At 42.4% G+C, this 20,698-nt stretch overlaps 1 protein-coding gene across 4 annotated transcripts in view; it reads right to left on the bottom strand.

Annotated features, from left to right (window-relative positions):
• The window catches only part of SBF2 (SET binding factor 2), a 648,361-nt gene that overhangs the window by 494,917 nt on the left and 132,746 nt on the right, over positions 1-20,698 (bottom strand). For all 4 annotated transcript variants that reach the window (XM_074997415.1, XM_074997417.1, XM_074997416.1 and 1 more), the window contains exon 2: positions 16,384-16,469. In XM_074997415.1, coding sequence (XP_074853516.1) covers positions 16,384-16,469 — 86 coding nt within the window. The remainder of the gene's footprint in view (positions 1-16,383; positions 16,470-20,698) is intronic.

Genomic DNA, 20,698 nt, shown 5'->3' with positions numbered 1-20,698 from the left:
ATTCTACGTCAATTCCAACTATGCTAATAGCTAGCTAGAACTGTGTATCTGGGAATCAGCTTTGTTCCTAGTGTCACCACAAAACAAGCCATGCAGATGGCGGTCTGTCAACCAAAACCTCCCTTGTCAACAGCCTTTTATACCTCATTTAAAAAGGAACCAACAGTAAATGGACCATATTTTCTACCCCATGTGCTTCTTTGAATCATTTACATCACATACAGGGAAGCAAAATTATTCCAAGTCCTCTGCAAAGCAAGCTCGTCCCCACAGTCCCTAGTGCAAGGGAAACGTCAGAGGTGGGAATGGCCCAAAACACAATACTGTTCAAACCTGCGGTTAGTCTTAGATAAAGAATCAGGGAGCTACACAAGCTGGATACATCAAACAATGTGTCCCAAAGCTCCCATTTCGACTACATTCCTGTCCTTCATTGGTCTACCTCATACTAATTTTATAGCAAGGCTCAATATTGTTAATTTTGGCAATGCTGTATATTTTTCACCATAATATGCCCTACTTATCTGTAATGTACTATAAAGTGTGTTTTTATCCAAAAAAATGATTTAGCACAAGAATTTTTACACTTTTGTCAATCTACAATTTAATTTTTAATTGATATAAACCTGCAACAAACCTCTATAAGTGTGACAAAAACAAAAGTTCAGACTAAATTAAGGATAGCAATATAGTTAAGAGTGGGGGAAAAAAGACATCCAAGGTTTATAACAGGACTACTGAAAACTCATAACTATAAGCCCACAAGTAGCTGCTCTGTAAGGAGACATACACATACAAAGACTGCTTATCATTTAAAAAAATTGTTCAAGGAAGTTTATAAAAGCATAATTTAATTGTGCATAATTTGGTTTTTCCTGAATTATTAGAATACATTTCCAAATACAGTAATTCATAATCATAGGAATTACCTTACCATACAATCCTTTTCTGGGATTTCCATCCTGCGTAGACTGATTTGATTCAAATTTCATAATCTTATGTTTAAAACAATAGACTGCTAGATAAAGAAGCATGATATTCTTTTCTTCTCTTCCTCCTCCACAGCTTTGAATATTACAGATCCTAATTTCTTTGACAATGGGAAAAATCACTATGGATTCAACAGACCAGAATCAGAATCAGAATCAGAGAGGTATACATGTTAGTCTGTATCTTCAAAAACAACAAGAAGTCCTATGGCACCTTATAGGCCAACAGATATTTCGGAGCATAAGCTTTCATGGGCAAAAACCAGCTTCGTCGTCTCTCTCTCTCTGCCATCCATGCCCACTGTCAACTAGGGATGCTGAAGAGTGAGTAATTTGGTAACCAAGTAACTGCCAAAATTTCTCTCAATTAACCACCCCTCAATCCTGCCTCTGTATTTAGAAGGCTGAACTGGCATACTGGCTGGCTCAGCTTGGCTATGTGTATATGACTGGCATTACTTCAGGATATGATGGCATTCTGAAATAGTTGCCTGCATCTAAAAAGCACACCTGTTGTCTTAAAAGAGTTTTTGAGATGAGTGCGCTAATCCAGCATCCCTGTACACCTGGAAAAGTACAGGCATGCCTTGACATAGCGTTCTATTTCAGTATGGAGTGCCATTTAGACAGCATCACATGCTGAAATAGCTTATGTAGAGATTTACTTGAAATAACCTATGCAATCATGTAGACATAGCACTTCTGTCCTCACCACGGGTTTGGAATTTTTACCCCTCCCCCCTCTGCTGCTGCTCTGCATTTAAATTTTAAATGCTCCTACTCAAAACTCACCCCTACATCCAAACTCCCTCCCGGAGCCTGCGCCCTGCATACCATCACACATCCCTGCCCTACCCTTGAGCCCCCTCCCACACCCTGAACCCCTTATTTCTGGCCCCACTCTACAGCCCATACCTCCTTCCATACCCCAACTCCCATCTCAGCCTGGAGTCCCCTCCTATATGCCAAACCACTCCAGCCCACCCCTCATCTGCACTCCAAGCCTCATCATCCCTTGCCTCACCCACAGGGCTCACATCCAAAGCTGTGCCCCGACCCAGAATTCCCCGTCTCATATCCTGAATTCCACATTTCTGGCCCTACCCAGAACCCTTGCCCCCTCCTGAAATCCAGCTTTCGAAATTAGAATATGCAAATGAGGTGCCAACTATGCAAATATACACTTGTTTGCATTTTTGATTTACCTCATCTGCATACCTCTTTTGAAAGAGGGATGTAAGTGTAGACGCACCCTTAGATTTATAACAGTAGTTTACAATAAGGCAATAATATTAAACACTGTTTATTTTGAACAGTAACAAAGAGCTATTTAACTTAGATTTCTACACGCGCTGGGCTCTATGGTCTCTGCACTCAGCGGCTCTTAAAGCCGGCACAACGTCGAAATAGCTGGCTCAGAAGATGGGAATAGCGCCCTCCTTCGACGTTGAACGTCGAAGTAGGGTTTGTGTAGACGATCTGCATCCCACTACTCGAAATAGCGGAGTCCTCCATGGTGGCAATCAGCTGTGGAGAGGGAACACGGGTGCCTGTGAGGGCTTGCAGAGTGTGACCTCCTCCTGAGGCCCCCTTCACCCAAGCCCCCCCTCACCCAGGCCCCCCTCCCCAGCAGGGAGTTCAGCCACAGGCCTCCTTACCTCCATGAGGACAGCCCCGACTGTGGCCTTTCCCACTCCAAACTGCTGTCCCACGGAGCAGTAGCTGTCTGGAGTGGCCAGTTTCCAGACAGCTATTGCGACCCTCTTCTCGACGGGGAGGGCGCGCCGCATGCAGGTGTCCTGGTGCCTGAATGCGGGTGTGAGCCACTGGCAGAGCTCCATGTAGGTCTGCCGGCTCATGCGGAAGTTCCACAGCCACTGGTCATCATTCCATTCCCCCATAACCAGGTGCTCCCACCACTCAGTGCCGGAGGGGTAGCTCCAGAGTTGGCAGGGCACCCGGCGGGGCTGGGCAAGGAGGGCCCGATGGCCAGGGGCGTCTCCTGGTGCTCCTGGGGAGGGCTCCCATTCCAGAAGCTTCTGGGTGGCTGCCCAGGCAGCATCTAGAAGGGTGCCTGCTCCGCGGGAGACAGCTTGTAGGGCCTCCAGCTGCTGCTGGAGGTCCACGTCTGCAGGCTCAAGGTCTGCGAGGCTTGTCTCACCAATGCAGGGCTGCTCGTGCAGTGCAGGCTGAGTGTGTCTGGGAGGGGCCCTTTCAGGGAGCGGCTTGCAGCTGCCCCGGAAGGGCTAGTGTGCTCTGTGACCTGGTTTGTGGGCTTTCCTGGCCCCTTATTTCGAAATAGGGGGCTTGTGTGTGTGAATGATCTGCGTTTCCCTGTGGAGAGGCTCTTTTTGATGTTCCCCAGTGCTACTTCAACGTTGAATGTCGACGTTTGCCAGCCCTGGAGGACGTGTAGACGATAATCATCAAAGTAGCCTATTTCAAAGTTCTTACTTCAAAATAAGCTACTTCAACGTTGTGTCCTAGTGTAGACATAGCCTAAGATATGTAATTATTTAAAAGCTATCCACAGCTAGACTTAATTTTGCATATCCAGGTTCCCATAGGTGCAATTCAGTGACTAAATTCCATATATGGTGGAGAAGATGACACTTCAAGAAAATTCATATTTTTTAAATTGTTGGACATTGAGAGACTGCTGAGAAGGTGCAGAATATGACAATAAATTCTGAGGACACAATTGGATTAAGGCAATGGGCACACCATAGGCCCATGCCACAGGCTTAAATCATAATGTATTTTCATCACAATATTGAGCTTCCATTTTAAGAAGTTTCCATCCTTCACAGTTGAGAAGAAAAACAAGACAACTGTGATCTGAATAACTGATGCAGTGATGTCCGAGTCTAAAGAATATCTACAACAACAGCTTCTGGGGGGGCAAATGCCCAGTACATCTCCAACAGGTGTTATCTTCAAGAACTGCGTTCTGGAAAACACCTGCACACAGTGATCCAAGCAGATATTTGCCCAACAAGTGTAATGTCTGAAGGGTAGAGGGAGGCACCCTGCATGCCACCCATATCCCTCTGAGAGAGCATAAGAATGGCCATAATGGGTCAGACCAAAGGTCCACCCAGCCCAGTCAGCCAATACCAGGTGTCCCAGAGGGAGGGGACTAACTAGGTATTGATCAAGCAATCTCTCTGCAGCTCTTTTATGAAGAAGGCCCCTACTACTGTACCTGAAGGCAAAAAGAGAATGTATAATGCTCTTTACCCTGCTTCTCTAGCAGTGGAGGGGGGAATCATGTTGTGCAGATGGTGTGAGATTACCTTAATCTGGTTTTGTGTGGGAGATGGATAAGTAAAGAAAGATCATGTGAGGTGGTCAGAAAGTGTACAAAAAAAACCCATATAGCTGTATGATTTTACACTTGCTCCTGAAATTTATCACATTAATATGACCTCTACATATGATTATATCTTTATTAAATACACACAAGGATAAACAGCAAACATTAAAAAGAGGAACTGTCCTCATGAAAAGGTACCATTTTAACCTCTATTTTCTAAAGTTTTGTACACACTTCAGTTACAACTATGTAGCAGCAAATGCCTCAAAGCATATTTAAGATACAACAGAATATTTGCACTGATGTGACTCTCCTCACATGGTCTCAACTTCAAACGTAAAAAAAAAAAAATTACATGTATGCGTGTTCTCACCTACTTTATTTAAAACTTAACTATATTTATTTCTCAGTGGGGTAGCCATGTTAGTCTGGATCTGCAAAAGCAATGAGGGGTCCTGTGGCACCTTATAGACCAACAGAAATGTATTAGCATAAGCTTTCGTGGGCAAAGACCCACTTTACGAAGTGGGTCTTTGCCCACAAAAGCTTATGCTCATACACTTCTGTTAGTCTGTAAGGTGACACAGGACCCCTTGTTTTTTTTTATATTTATTTCTGTTTTTATAATCAAGTAAAAATCAAGGAGTTTCCTCAGACTGCATAAACTTGTATATCAAAGAACTATCTTTAAAAATTTGTTCACGAAGAATGCCGAGCTCAAAGAACGCCAGTTAGAAAGTTAACTGTTCCTAAATCTTCTGTCTACAATACCACGAGATTCCATCTTAGTATTGCCTTTTAAGTCATTTATTAAACAATGATATCACCTAAATTATTGAACTTGTCTAGAAACATGCACATTTTTGTACTTGTACACACTTGATCTAACTGCAAATTATAAGTCCATGACTACAGTATTAGTTACACCCACACATTTTTTCCTGTACAGTGAACATGTACACCTGCCCTAATTTAAATTTAGCATACGCATCTATTTCAATGGTGTGACTGTCTCATTATTTGAATTCTCATTCATTTCTCAAATATTAGTCATGTAGACGCCACGCAAATTAAGCTGATTTAGCCAAAGGACAAAAAGGAGTACCCAGTATAACGTAAGATATCCAAGTCTCCTCCTTTGATTCCTAATAAATGACACCATCTGGGAAGGTAAGCAGAGTTAAAACCTACTTATAAATGAAAAAATTGCAGAGATGAGTAAAGTTACCTCATCCTATGTCTACATTCTACTTTTAAAATATTTTTCTATGAGCAAGAACATTCAGTTGATTGTCTTACAACTTTCCTAATACTATACTGCTTTATAATGCTTCAGTGATCACTTATTCTATTAATAACAGATGCCAGTTCCACGAATTTAAAGGGTTCAATTTTAATCCCAATCACTCCTGTGATTCCTCTGAACCTAGTAACAAATTTGTAAAAGTTGAACAGCAGCATTTGATCAAGGGTACCAGTATAAATGTAAATATGCTTCTGCTTTGTTGGGTTTTTTTTTTTTGTTTGTCTGTCTTCAAACAGCCACACAGCCATATGGTCAATAATGTAAATTGTACAGACAAATCTGAACACACTTCATCATCCAAAATTACAAAACATTATACTGAGTTAGAAGAAGACCGACTGTGCCAAGCCCAGTTTATTTTTTCAATTTGTTTATTTCTAAATACTGTTTTCCTCTACTGAGCAACTTAGATATAGAAAGATAGAAAAAAATACCTTTTTCACTGAGCTAAAGAGAACAGAACCCAGTATTAGGGAGTTAGAAAGCAAGTTCTCCAGGCAGGTAAAGGAGAACGCAAAACAGGATTCTTAAGTAAGAGGCTGTCTGGAGGGTGGACTGGGACTGGCAGTTGGAATCTGTTGGCTTCTAAATAAGCTTGTTATCTAGAAGCCTCTGCTGATTGGCTGAGCCTCAGTAAGGGGAGGGACTTTGAGGCAGTTCAGGGCTTTATAAAGCAGTGTCCTAGTGAACAGGATGGCAGGCATGGATAGTGACAGGTCTGCTGCTGTTACCTGCTCAGGATGCGCCATGTTTGTCTTCCTCCCTGATGAAAGAAGGGATTTCATCCGCACTAAGTGCAACCTGGTCTCCATTTCAGAACTAAAAATTAGAGGACTGGAGGCTCAAGTATTGACCCTATGCTCAATCAGGGAGGATGAAGATTTCCTCGACAGAAGGGAGCGTTTAATCTTGCAAGCACGGCAGGCAGAAGAACCAGGGAGGGTGGTAAGGGATGAAGCAGAGAACTGGCAGCATGTGACTTCTAGAAGAAAAAGAAGGCCGGTACACGAGTCCCCCATTGATATAGAGATAAGTAATCGCTTTCAGGCACTCTCCACTGGTTCTGCAGTGGTGAATGCTTTGGAAGGCATCTCACAGGAAGAAAATCGCAAGAGAACTGCTCCTACTGCAAGACAGGGGATGTGTAGTCTTAGGGGTGGGGGTTCAATGACCACCACCCCCCAGAAGAAAAAGGCAGATGGTGGTGGTAGGGGCCTCCTAAGAGGGACTGAACCATCCATCCGCCAACTGGACCTGCAATCTCGTGAGCTGTTTACCGGGAGCTCGAATTCAGGATGTGACTGAGAGCTTTACAAAACTGCTCAAGCCTTCGGAATACTACCCCTTCCTACTTCTGCATGTGGGAACTAATGATACGGCCAAGAATGAGCTTGAGCGGGTTACTGCGGATTATGTGGCGCTGGGAAGAAGGGTCGAAGTATTTGGAGCCCAAGTGGTGTTCTCGTCCATCCTTCCTGTCGAAGGAAAAGGGCTAGGTAGGGACTGTCGAATTGAGGAAGTAAATGCATAGCTATGCAGGTGGTGTCGGAGATAGGGCTTTGGATTCTTTGGTCATGGGACGCTGTTCTGGGCACAAGGATTATTGGGAAGAGATGGGGTCCACCTAACCAAGAGAGGAAGGAGCATTTTCACAAGTAGTCTTGAAAACTTAGTGAGGAGAATAGTAACAAAGAGGAAGCCGTGCTAGTCTATACATTATCAAAACAAAAAGCAGTCAAGTAGCACTTTAAAGACTAACAAAATGGTTTATTAGGTGAGCTTTCGTGGGACAGACCCACTTCTTCAGACCATAGCCAGACCAGAACAGACTCAATATTTAAGGCACAGAGAACCAAAAACAATAAGCAAGTGCTTACTGTTTAATTTAATTTAATTTAATCTAATCTAATCTGATTTGTCCTCCTTGCTTACTGTTTTTGGTTCTCTCTGCCTTAAATATTGAGTCTGGTCTGGTCTGGATATGGTCTGAAGAAGTGGGTCTGTCCCATGAAAGCTCACCTAATAAACCATTTTGCCAGTCTTTAAAGTGCTACTTGACTGCTTTTTGTTTTGTTAGTGAGGAGAGCTTTAAAACTAGGTTCACTGGGGGACGGTGACCAAAACCCTGTGGGTAGAAAGGAACTTGGAGGCCGGGAAGAAATACAAAGAGGAATGTACAACAAAAGTGGACCCATGGTTCAAGTAGTGAGGGTGGGGAGATCGACTGGTTATCTAAGGTGTCTGCACACCATTGCCAGAAGCCTGGGTAACAAGCAAGAGGAATTAGAAGCCCTGGCTCAGTCCAAGAACTATGACTTGATTGGAATATCAGAGACTTGGTCGGATGACTCACATGACTGGAGTGCTGCCATCAAAGGTTATAAACTGTTCAGGAAGAACAGGCAAGGGAGAAAAGGAAGAGGGGTTGCACTGTATGTACGACAGCACTATGATTGCTTGGAACTCCAGTACACAGAGGGAGAAAAGCCTGTTGAGAATCTATGGGTCAAGCTTAGTGGTGTAGGCAGCACTGGGGATGTGGTGGTTGGTGTCTGCTACAGGCCGCCAAATCAGGATGATAAGGTAGGTGAGCCTTTTTTTGGACAACAGAGAAGTTTCCGGATCACGGGCTCTCATTATCATGGGGGACTTCAATTACCCTGACATCTGTTGGTAGACCAATACGGCAGTACACAAGCGGTCCAGGAAATTTCTGGAGAATGCTGGGGATCACTTCTTGGTACAAGTGCTGAAGGACCTGACCAGAGGTCGTGCATAGCTCGACTTGCTGCTTACAAACGGGGAGGAACTAATAGGGAAGGTAGAGGTGGGGCACAACCTGGGAACCAGTGATCATGAGATGGTAGACTTCAGGATTCTGACCAAAGGAAGGAAAGAGAGCAGCAAATTACACACCTTGGACTTCAGAAAAGCAGACTGACTCCTTCAGGAACCTGATGGGCAAAATCCCCTGGGGTGATACCATGAAGGGAAAAGGAGTCCACGAAAACGGGAAGTATTTTAAGGAAGCCTTATTGAAGGCGCAGAAAGAAACTGTCCCGATGCGCAGCAAGAGAAGTAAATATGGTAGGAGACCAGACTGGCTTAAGGGGGAAATCCTTGGAAAACTTAGGCACAAAAAGGGAGCTTACAAAAAGTGGACACTGGGACAGATGTCTAGGGAGGGGTATAAACGTATAGCTCGAGAATATAGGGCACTTATCAGGAAGGCAAAAGCACAACTGGAATTGCGACTCGCGAGGAATGTGAAGGATAACAAGAAAAGCTTCTAGAGGCATGTTAACAAGAAGAAGGTGATCAGAGAGGGCGTGGGGCTCCTACTGGATGAGGGAGGTAACCCACTGACGGATGATGTAGGGAAAGCTGAAGTACTTAATGCTTTCTTTGCCTCTGTCTTCACGGACAAAGACAGCTCCCGGACTAATGCGATAAGTGATGCATCATGGGATGAAGGTGGACAGCCTTTGGTGGGGAAAGAACACATTAGGAGCTATCTAAACAGCTTAAATGTACATAAATCGATCGGCCCAGACCTAATTCATCCTAGGGTTCTGAGGGAGTTGGCGTATGTTGTTGACGACCCCTTGGCCATTATCTTTGAAAAGTTGTAGAGAGCGGATGAGATATCGGATGATTGGAAAAAGGCAAATTTAGTGCCAGTCAGTCTTACATCAGTCCCTGGAAAAATCATGGAAGAACTCGTCAAGGAAGTCATTTTGAGGCACTTGGAGGAGGGGACAGTGATCAGGAATAGTCAGCATGGATTCATGAACAGCAAGTCATGCCTGACCAATCTGATTAGTTTCTACAATGAGATAACTGGCTCTGTGGATAGGGGAAAATCAATGGATGTGATTTATCTGGACTTTAGCAAAGCTTTTGATACAGTCTCCCACAATATTCTTGTTGGCAAGTTAAAGGAATGTGGATTGGATAAATGGACGGTAAGATGGATAGAAAGCTGGCTAGAAGGTCAGGCCCAGAGGGTAGTGATCAACGGCTCCATGTCGGGATGGCAGTCAGTTTCTAGTGGAGTGCCCCAAGGTTCGGTTCTGGGTCCTGTTCTGTTCAACATATTTATCAACGACCTGGATGAGGGTTACGATTGCACCCTCAGCAAGTTTGTGGATGACACTAAGCTAGGGGGAGAGGTAGACATGCTGGAGGGTAGGGACAGGGTCCAGACTGACTTAGACAAATTGGAAGACTGGGCTGCAAGAAATCTGATCAGGTTCAATAAGGGCAAGTGCAGAGTCCTGCACTTGGGCTGGAAGAATCCCAAGCATTGTTACAGGCTGGGGTCCGAATGGCTCGGTAGTAGTTTTGCAGCAAAGGATCTGGGAGTTGTAGTGGACGAGAAGCTGGACATGAGTCAACAGTGTGCCGTTGTAGCCAAGAAAGCTAATGGCGTATTAGGTTGCATCAAGAGGAGCGTTGCCAGTAGATCTAAAGAAGTGATTATTCCTCTTTATACAGCTTTGGTGAGGCTGCATCTGGAGTACTGTGCCCAGTTCTGGGCCCCCAATTATAGGAAGGATGTGGATACACTGGAGAGGGTCCAGCGGAGGGTGACCAAAATAATTAGGGGGCTGGAGCATATGATTTATGAAGAAAGGTTGAGGGAATTGGGACTGTTTCGTCTGCAGAAGAGAAGACTGAGGGGGGATTTGATAACAGCCTTACTGAAGGGAGGCTGCAAGAGGCTGTTCACAGTTGTCACAGATGGCAGAACACCAAACAATGGTCTCAAGTTGTGGCTGGAAAGGTCCAGGTTGAACATTAGGAAAAACTTTTTCACTGGGAGGGTGGTAAAGCACTGGAATGGTCTACCCAGGGAAGTAGTAGAGTCTCCCTCCCTGGAAGTGTTTAAGTCTCGCCTCGACAAAGCCCTGGCGAGGCTGATCTGATGGGTTTGGTCCTGCTTAGGGCAGAGGGCTGGACTCGATGGCTTTTTTAGGTCTCTTCCAGCTCTATTGTTCTATGATTCTATGATTATGTTCAGTCACTCTTCATTAAACAAAAAATACACGGAAATGTAAATAAAAATAAACATTTCATTGTAAATAAAAATTCTTCCAACAGAGCTCTTTAAATATCAATTAAGCTTTCAAATAAATTACCATTATCACCATTTATTTTAACGCTACTCAAAATCGAATTCATAAAACCCAGCATTACAAACTCAAATTTAATTAAATTGAATTTATCTGGTAGTGTAGACGTAGCCTTAGAAAAGATTAGAATTGTCATCCATTTCTCACATACTTCTTATTAATCACACTGTGAGATGCAAGCTTTCCTTATCAAATGCATACAAGCAACAAACAGGAGAGAAACATTTCCAAGAGTTTCGTTGCTACAAATATCAGTTTACTTTCTAATTCCGAAATTACAAGATATGTATAATACAGCCAAAACACTTTTCATTCCATACTTAACACAATATTCCAAAAATCATAACTACTTACCTAATTCACAGAGCCTACAATTTTTTCTGTTACTGTCACAGTTATGGGTCAAAATGCACCTCTGATCCCTTGCATAATCTGTTTAGTGGGTCTCTAGACACCAGCCATCACACCTCTCTGCGCGGAAACTTATCTTCCCCTTCTTCCAGACTATGGATTTAGGGCTTGCAATTCCCATGCAATTCACTGTGACTATCCCAAGAGGCCTCCTATCTCCTCAGTCTCTAGAACCTCCTATTTTATTCTTTCCCAAGGCATGAAAATGGTTAGCAGATTTCACAAAGTACAGTATATTTAATACAAATGCATTACAAAGACAACACACAATGAAACAATATTCTATCTGAATGTTAAGCTTATCAAATGTCACGCATCTTCCACAGAGAAACCCTTCCAGCAGAGTTTTATATCCCTTGGGTTACAATCTCATGTCAGTTTTGTGATGTCCTATTATACCAAAACCCCTTTCTGTGTCTTAGCCTTCTGAATTCAGTCCGAAGATGCAATTCTCACAGGAGGTCATGGTAGGCTGGAATTGCTTATCTGTTCAGGGATCTGCAGTAATCACATCCCTGCCCCCCTCAATGATTTTAACTGCTGTGGGAAACTCAGTAACCTACCCCCTGCCCACTCTGGAGCTAGAATACATTGCCTACCTCACAAGACTAGATATAATATTTAAAACACATGCATGCTTATGAGTAATTCCTTTAACCATAGTATCTTCATATCTCAATATAACAGATTTCTGAAGTTCCTATGATTCTCTCACCTGTCACAGTTACAGTAACAAATTTGGCAGTAATTGCAAAGGAAAATGTATTTGCTTGTCACTATTCCACAGCCACTATCTAACCCTGCATTGATTAACTACGAGTCTCTTGTTGGCATAATTGTTACTGTTATTTCTCAGTATCTGTGCAGTGATTATGCAAATCTCACTACCTTGACAGACTACAGTCCATCTGCTCTGCCACTTCTTCTCATAGGTTTCAAGTTCTAGATCAGTAAAAGTAATTCCCCAGTTTATTCAACTGAAGCAGGTAAACTATTGAATTTATGAGACATAACAGGAGAGAGGAAAGAAGGAGAAAGGCAAAGAGTTTCTCTCACATTGGGAAAGAGAAAGTATATTGTGGAAAGATAAGAAGGAGGAAAATTTAAACATATGTTTTTAATACTGCCAACTGAAAAACTCATACTTACACAACTGAAAGCAGTGGCTCTGAAAGGAACCTAGTGATTATGGTGAATGACTGGCTAACCATGAGCTCTCAGTACAATGGTAAAGCTAACAGGGTGAACACAATCTTAGGATGTATAGTCAGGGACATATCAAGTAAGGTAGGGAGGTGGAAACACATTTGTTGGGAGGATTTTTGAGACTGATTACTGGATCCAATTCCAGCATCCCACATTTCTGAAAGAACATCGATAAATTATAAAGTATTCAAGAATGGTTTCAGGTCTGGTAAATCTGATTTACAGGAGATGGACAAAAACTCAAGTTATTTGCCTTACCAAAAAGTAAGTGAAGAGGTAATTTGATCCATGTCTCTAAGTGAACAGGCGCAGCTAACAGAGAGATTGCCTGGGAAAGCATCCAAGAGAAGCTCAGGTAAGTGGCTTCTGGGGGGGTGTGGTTGAATACATGCCTGTGGGGGTTGAATATCTGCCTGTGTGACTGAGCAGTTATTTTGCAAAGAGGGGCAGTTTGAAAGCGTGTTTGATAAGTTCGTCCTTTCCTGTTTCAGGAAGGGCATTTGATAAGTTTGCAAGGTGTGAATTGGGAGTGCTTTGTTCCAGGTGGGCCTTCAGGGGCTGATTAGATTGGAGACAAGGCTTTCAGCTGGGCCTAGCCAGCCAGCAGTCTTATAAGAAGGCAGCCACAGAGAACACTGAGAGCAGTGAACAGGAGAAACTAACAGGGTAGCAGGGAGCTTGCCTGGCAGTTTGCCTTGGGGGCGAGCCACCAGCTGTCCCTGTCGTACAGGTTTGTTTCTCTTGTGCCCTTCAAAGCGGCACTAGAAACACCTAGGGGAACTCTGAAGAAAGGAGAATAGATGGTGTCATGGCTACTGAGAAGTCTGCCGTTGTGAGCTGCATGGTGTGAGCCACGTCTGTCTTTCTCCTGGACGATAGGGACAGTTTTGTACATCCCAAGTGCAATCTGGTTGCCATTTTGAAAGATAAGATTAGAATACTTGAAGTGCAAATAACAACCCTTGGGTCCATCAGAGAAGGTGGAGACTTTCTGGACAGAAGTCACCGCTTAGTACTGCAAGAACAGGAGGCTGTTCAAAATAAGGAAGTGAACTGGAAGCATGTTACCTCCAGGAGAAGAAAAGTAAATCAGGTGTCTCCAACTCCAGTGGAGATAAGTAACTGCTTTCAGTCTCTCTGCACAGGTGAGAGGGTGGAAATAGCTGGGGCAAATATCTCACAGGGAATGGATCAAAAGATGACCCCATAGATTGTAACAAAGGAGATGCACAGTCTTAGGGATGGGGGATCTATGACCACCACCCTTAAGAGAAAAAGACGGGTGGTTGTGGTCGGGAATTCCCTCCTAAGAGGGACAGAGTCATCCAGCTGCTGTCTGGACCTAAAATCCCACAAAATTTGCTGCTTGCTGGGAGCTAGAATCTGAGATGTTACAGAATCTCTTCCAAAAATCATCAAACCCACAGAATATTCAGAATATTACCCCTTCCTACTTCTCCATGTAGGAACTAATGTCGGAGCGCCTTTCCTTTCAACCGCCATTGTTGAGTATCCCCTTAGTGAGCATACCCTGTGAAATTTTCTCATAAATGGTCACATTTCACTTGCGCACTCATAGTCTGGTCATTACCTATTCTTCTCCCCACACAGAAATGAGATCCGGGAACTCAATGTGAGTCCATGCTGGAGCTCTTTTGTGACTTTGAGAACTCAAATCGAGACAATAACCTTGAGTACTCATGATGTATGGATGGATGAGGTATGCTATCCACACTTGTCAGAAAGAAAATTAATTTGAATTCCTGATACCATTCAAATTCAATTTTGCGGACTTCCCGTTACCTACTTCCTGAGCACCTGGACGGCATCAGAGCTGAAAGCAGCCAGAACGGATCACCGTGGCGCATTGTGGGACTCCTCTGGAGGCCAATAAAAATGGTTTAAATTGAAGCTGTTTCCACATGACCATTAATCTGAGCGCTTAAATTTGAACTTCCCATTAATCCCATCCAGGTTGTCAGGCCGTCGTGCCCCCTAAGAAAAACCTACTGATATTTGCTGTGTGAACAGTCACAATTTAAAATCGGGCTAAGTGCCTTAAAATCAAATTTATGCTGTAGTGTAGACATAGCCTAGGGTTGGTTTCTGTTAACTTTTCTTGGGCTTCAGTCTCAGGTAGTCTAGACTGCAGGGAACTGCAATTTGCATGTCTTCTGCCAACTGTTCTGTCAGGAGAGGCTTTTCTGACATTAGTCCTGTCCACACAGGGCCAAATGTCGGGACAAGCCCCTCTGCCAGGACATCGCTTCTGCCTCATGGCACAAGGCATACCAGGGATGTCAGATGAACACATCTGCTTTTCCAGTAGTGGTCTCAGTAAAGCAGAATCATTGTTTGGATGCAACAGACTTCTTCCGTGAGACCTCTGCAGTCTAGAGTCTACTTTATTTTTAGAGAAACATAAGTTTTAATTTACACAAACTGATCTGGGAAAAATATCAAAATGATTCAAAATGTGAATGTCTGGGACGAGTTAGAGCAATATTAATGAGGTTAGCAGTTCAAATTCCAAGCACTTAATTGATTTTTGTAATTAATGTGGCATTGAAAGAAAAGAGAAAACAACTTAGCTACATGTGCCTGCTATATGTATTCCAGAAAATGCACACATAGACAGAAAAAGTGAATTGCAGGAAACGTGGAGCAGCTAATAGAAGAGATTGTAGTCCAAGAATCAAAGAGACAGGAATTTTACGACTATGAAAAACCAATTCACAGAATATCCTTTGGATTGCTACACAGGGAAATTTTCTAAGCAAAGGAAGATGCATAAACTAGATTTGTTTTAGACGTACAGAATATTGCAGTCTTAATTTTTCTGTGATTGGGTATTTTCACATATATGCTTCACATTTGGTTAGAAAACCCATATTTCAGCCTACAATTTATGCTCCAAAAATTTCTCATGCTATAATATAGATTTTTCTTCTGGTGAAGAGCTGTGGAGGAGAGGAAAGCGAGAGACGTTTTGCTTGGACAAATCTACCCATTATTTTACTTCAAGCTACAGTTTACCTAGTAAAGTGCCTTACGCACTTTATACTGCACGCATTCCTATTAACACCAAAAAGATACCAATGTTTCATACTATCATAGCTGTAACAAATTTTTTCTTCCACAACAAAATTCCTTGAACAACTAGCTTTGAACGTATGCTCTAGCTCCAACAAAGTCATGATACTTTTATTAACTAATATGTCTCTCCATCTCCCAGTCTTCCTGCCCCAAAAACTCACAGGAACACTTATGTAATTGTCTAGCTGTAGCTTTTAAAGCAATGCAGCATGTTTAACTATGGATTTCAATGCCTCTGTGTACTGAATTTTAAATGAACAAATACCTTAGATCATAAATAGATTCTGAAGTGTAAAAAAGTTTATAAAGATCAACACTGTCACAAGACTATTGTGTTATGTGGGACACCTGCATGCCATGTTTGTTCAACCACGACAGAAATGTAGTTGTATCAATATCGTATTAATAAATCTTTTGATGTGTTACATTTCAGCATTAATTTAGCAATAAAATTTTCCTGAACAGTTATACTGTACATCCTAAATTTGAATTATCATTACTCAAATGAACTTATTTTCAAAGTTCTTGTTCACACTTTAAAATACAGTGTTCTACAGTGGTTTAAGATGAAAGTTAAAACCTTAAATTATTCATACTTTCTTCTGTGTATTATGCACATTTATTTTTTAAATGACAGTCCTTCATATTACATTTTTCAAACTATTTATAAAAATATTTTCACCTTTCTAGTAACTGTATTTAGAAATCATTTTTCTACCTGTTCTATTTTAGTTAGATTTGTGAATGGGAAGGATTGTTTTTCCCTGCTAGCTGAAATGATCCTTGAAGATATTTGCTACAACCCATTAACATAATACTTGTGTTCAATACTATGTCAGGTTAGATGCATGTACTCCGCTAACTACACTTTCAAGCTTCAACTCCAAGAGGTTTATAATATACAGAAGGTTAATATGAACTTACCAACTCTATTCCCTGGGGGAAGGGAGTATCATCCCAGTCCTTCTGAGGAAACCTCTGAATTATTTTCCCCAAACCTTCCGCTGAGCCTATACAAAGACAAAAATCAAGGCATGAAACTTTGCCCCCTTCAACAAACTTACTCACAACACTGCAGCTTATGCTGTCATAAATATCACAGTGCAAACTCTTACATTAACACATCAAGACAGACAAATCAGGTGATTTGAATGAGGCTTATCAGTGGCTATTTTTATTAAAATAAAATACAATAAAAATCTTCATAGAATCAAGAGCTTATTTCTAAATGTGTCAAACATTAAATGTGGTAGATTATAATTTTTTTTCAAAAATTTACTGGATTTGAGTTAAAAATGACATTTTTGTTTTATCCAAAGCATAAATTGCTAATGTACTCCAGTCTTCCTTGCCAGAACTCTTATTTCATTTCCTTGTATGCAATAGTGAGATTAGGAACTCCTTAGGAAAAATATGCATTTCTAAATTTAAGAATAATGAAAATGAAATAGGAGTAATTTAATAATATAGCTCTGTGCATAGCTTACTCCCTCTGAATCTTGGGAAAAAAAATTATTTTTGCCAGGTCATATTACTACATTCAGCAAACATCTAGTCCACGAGAGAATTTCCATTCCCCAAGCATTCTGCAAAACTGAAAAAACCAGTCCCAAATGGATAGTCCATTATTTTCTTTCCTTGCCAATGTTAATGGAGTCTTAATGTGGGGTGGAAAGGGGGAGAAAAATTCATGTTCACAGCTGGTAAACATTAGAATTAAAAATAAAGTTGTTAATTTAATTCTGTTAGTAAACCTAACACAATCACCCTCTTGACCCTTTAGATTAGAAACATGATTCTATCCCCTCAATCATGCAAGCTATAGAACCTATCTGACTGAATCATGCCACTCGCTTCATGCAAAAATGTACCCTCCTCTCTCTCTCTCTCTCGCCTTGTCTTGGAGCAGCTGACAAGATTTTAACATAATTAAACCTTAAAGGTAAGAATATAATTTGTAATTCTATTGCAAAATGCCATTTGCAAAGCCTCTTTGTTACTGAAACTTCATATCCCAGAAAATAATACAACAAAGCCTGCAAAGATGAAAAAAAATTTAAACGAAATCTTTTCTGTTTAGGATGCTGACCTAACACCACTAGGACCATTTAAGTGCATAGTTAGTAATTCCAGTTAACATCCTACATATGCTCAAGACAACAGCAGTGCCACCATCTTGCACTCGGGGGGGAAAAAGATCGTCTGCTGTTTAAGCATAGAACTTAACTGAAAGATTTTCCTGGATGTGCTTCTCTCTTACTTTTTTGGACACATTAGATTAAAACTGCAACTTTCAAATGGGTCTACAATAAAATTAAATTTCCATGGATATTGAGCACTGGCCTTTTCTAGTTCCCTTTGAAAATCCCAACCTTAACTGTATAAATAAGTGATAATCATATAAATACCACCCTATACTGAAAACCCACGGACTGCTACGCACACACACCTACATACCTCCAGCTTCCATCCAGAGCACACTACATGATCTATTGTATACAGCCAGGCATTAAGGTACAACTGCATTTGCTCCAATCCCTCAGACAGAGACAAACATCTACAAGACCTTTACCAAGCTTTTCTGAAACTACTGTACCCACCTAAGGAAGGGAAGAAACAGATTGACAGAGCCAGATGACAGGCTGCTACAAGACAGGCCCCACAAGAAAAACAAGAGACCACCATTGGCCATCACACACAGCCCCCAGCTAAAAGCCCTCCATCACATCATCAGTGATCTACAACCCACCCTGGACAACGATCCTTCACTCTCACACACCGTGGGAGGCAGGCCTGTCCTCGCAGACAGACAGCCTGCTAACCTTAAGCAAATTCTTACCAGCAACTACAGACCACACCACAGTAACTCTAAACCTGGAACCAATCCCTCCAACAAAACCTCCCTGCCAGGTCTGCTCACATACCTACGCCAACGATATCATGACAGGGCCTAACCACATCAACCACACTATCAGGGGCTCTTTCACCTGCACATCTACTAATGTAATATATGCCATAATGTGCCAGCAATGCCCCACTGCAATTTCCATTGGCCAAAACGGACAGTCTCTTCATAAAAGAATAAATAGACATAAATCAGACATCAGAAACAGTAACATACAAAATCTTGTAGGTAAACACTTCAATCTTCCTGGACACTTGCTAACAAATTTAAAAGTAGCAGTCCTACAACAAAAAAAATGTTTAAATAAAATGCAAAGAGAAATTTCAGCGGTGCAATTCATTTGCAAATCTGACTCCATCAACCAAGGATTGAACAGAGACTGGGAGTGGTTGGCTCATTACAAAAGCATTTTCTCAGCTCTTGATATTCACACTTCCACATTAACAACTGACAATGGGCCACATCCCCCCAACTGAACTGATTTGTTTTCTACTTTCTTGATGTTCACAACTCCACATTAACTGCTGATAACTGGCCACATACACCCTGACTGAATAGACCCTGTCAGCTCTGGCCCTCCCATTTACTGAGACTCCCTCTTTAAATCCTCCTCTGAAACGCCCCCAACTCCTGAATCTGATGAAGTGAGTCTCTGCCCATGAAAGCTTATGCTCCAAAACATCTATTAGTCTATAAGGTGCCATAGGACTTCTTGTTTTGAAGATACAGGCTAACTTGGATACCTCTCTGATACCTATCTGTGATTCTTATTCCCTAGTTGTGAAATTGAGATATTTTCCTATCTTTCAAGGGTACTAAGGGACTTCTTTTTTTATTTTTATAAATTGCATTTTATTTTCCAGAAGCAATATATGGTAAGGCTGTACAGTATTTCACATGCACAATGAAGACTTTTACGATATTTTTAACATATTTGCTTTACAACAGGAGATGTAAGTTACATAACCAATAGAAGCCATTATTCAATGGGATACAATAATGAAAATCTATGCTGATCTAAAACTCACTAGCTAGCTGTGTTATACCTCTAAAATGTATTCTGAACACTTGACATCTGATTACAACATAAAAAATCATGCTATTTTGAAATGATGAAAGCAAAGTACACCCCGTGTAGAATTTTCTGCGACTAAATATAAACATTAAGAATAAGAAAGGTGTTAATATCAGAATCATTTAAGAGTGATTCTTCATGTCTGATTCATTGCAGCTACTCCAACAGCAACAAAGAATAGATTACATTGTTCGTACTCCCATAAAAACAGTATTTAATGTGATATAGCAAGTGTCTAACAACAAGTCAATTCATGGTAACATTATTTCATATTTTATATTACAATCTAAGCATATATGCCCTTTAAACCAACACTAATTTAGAGAGTTTGAATCCACTTTACTCCAGTGAATTGCGCAATAAAAACAGCCAAATGTGTTTTGAAACAATTGGTATGGCAGTTCAATACAGGTTGCACCTCCCTTACAGGTCCCCGACAAGAAAATGTGCCAGACAAGAGAAGGCAGACTGTGGCTCTATCCAGTCCCTGCCCACCCTGTGCACACGGCAGGTGAGGGTTCTGCCTCCCAGCCCCATGGGGCAGGTGGTGGCACCAGCTCCTAACCCCACTGGATAGGCAGGGGCTCAAGCACCAACCCATCAGCAGCCTCTCAGGCCATGGCAGACAGGGGCTCCAGCTTATGACCCCGCAGCAGCATCTTCCCCCTCTGTCACAGGGCAGGCGGGGGCTCCAGGTCCCAATGTCGTGGGGCAGGCAGCAGTTCCAATGCCAGTCCCACAGCAGCTTCCCAGACCCCACTGCCACAGACCAAATGAGGTCTCCAGCTCTTGGCCCTGCAGAGCCGGCAAGGGTGCTGAGTCAGGCCCCACAGCAGCTTCCTGGGACCTGCTTCTCTGGGACAAGCAGGGGCTCGAGATCCCACTGCCAGGGAACAGAAGATGGCTCCAGTTCTGGTCTCACAAGGTAGGTAGGTGCTACCATGCCTGGCCCCGCAGTTGCCTTCCAGCCACCACTGCTGTGTGGCAGGTGGAGCCTCTGTCTCCCAACCTTTCAGCAGTGTCCTAACCCTGCTACCGCAGAACAGGTGGGGAGCTCCAGCTGTGGCCCTGTGGGGGAGATGGTGGCTCCAGGTCTGGCCCCTCAGCAACCTCCCAGCCCCAACTACTGCAGGGCAAGTATGGGCTCTGGCTCCCAGCCTGCCTGGTATTATCTCATCTGGTAACATCTGTGGTCCTGCTGGATGATGGATATTCCAGATGAGAGTGTACCGGATTTGAGAGATGCAACCTCTATATTT

Source organism: Carettochelys insculpta, chromosome 6 (assembly GCF_033958435.1).
Source record: "Carettochelys insculpta isolate YL-2023 chromosome 6, ASM3395843v1, whole genome shotgun sequence".
Taxonomy (NCBI): Eukaryota; Metazoa; Chordata; order Testudines; family Carettochelyidae; genus Carettochelys; species Carettochelys insculpta.
Note: the sequence above shows the minus strand (reverse complement) of the source record. Positions and strands in the feature narration are given on the sequence as shown.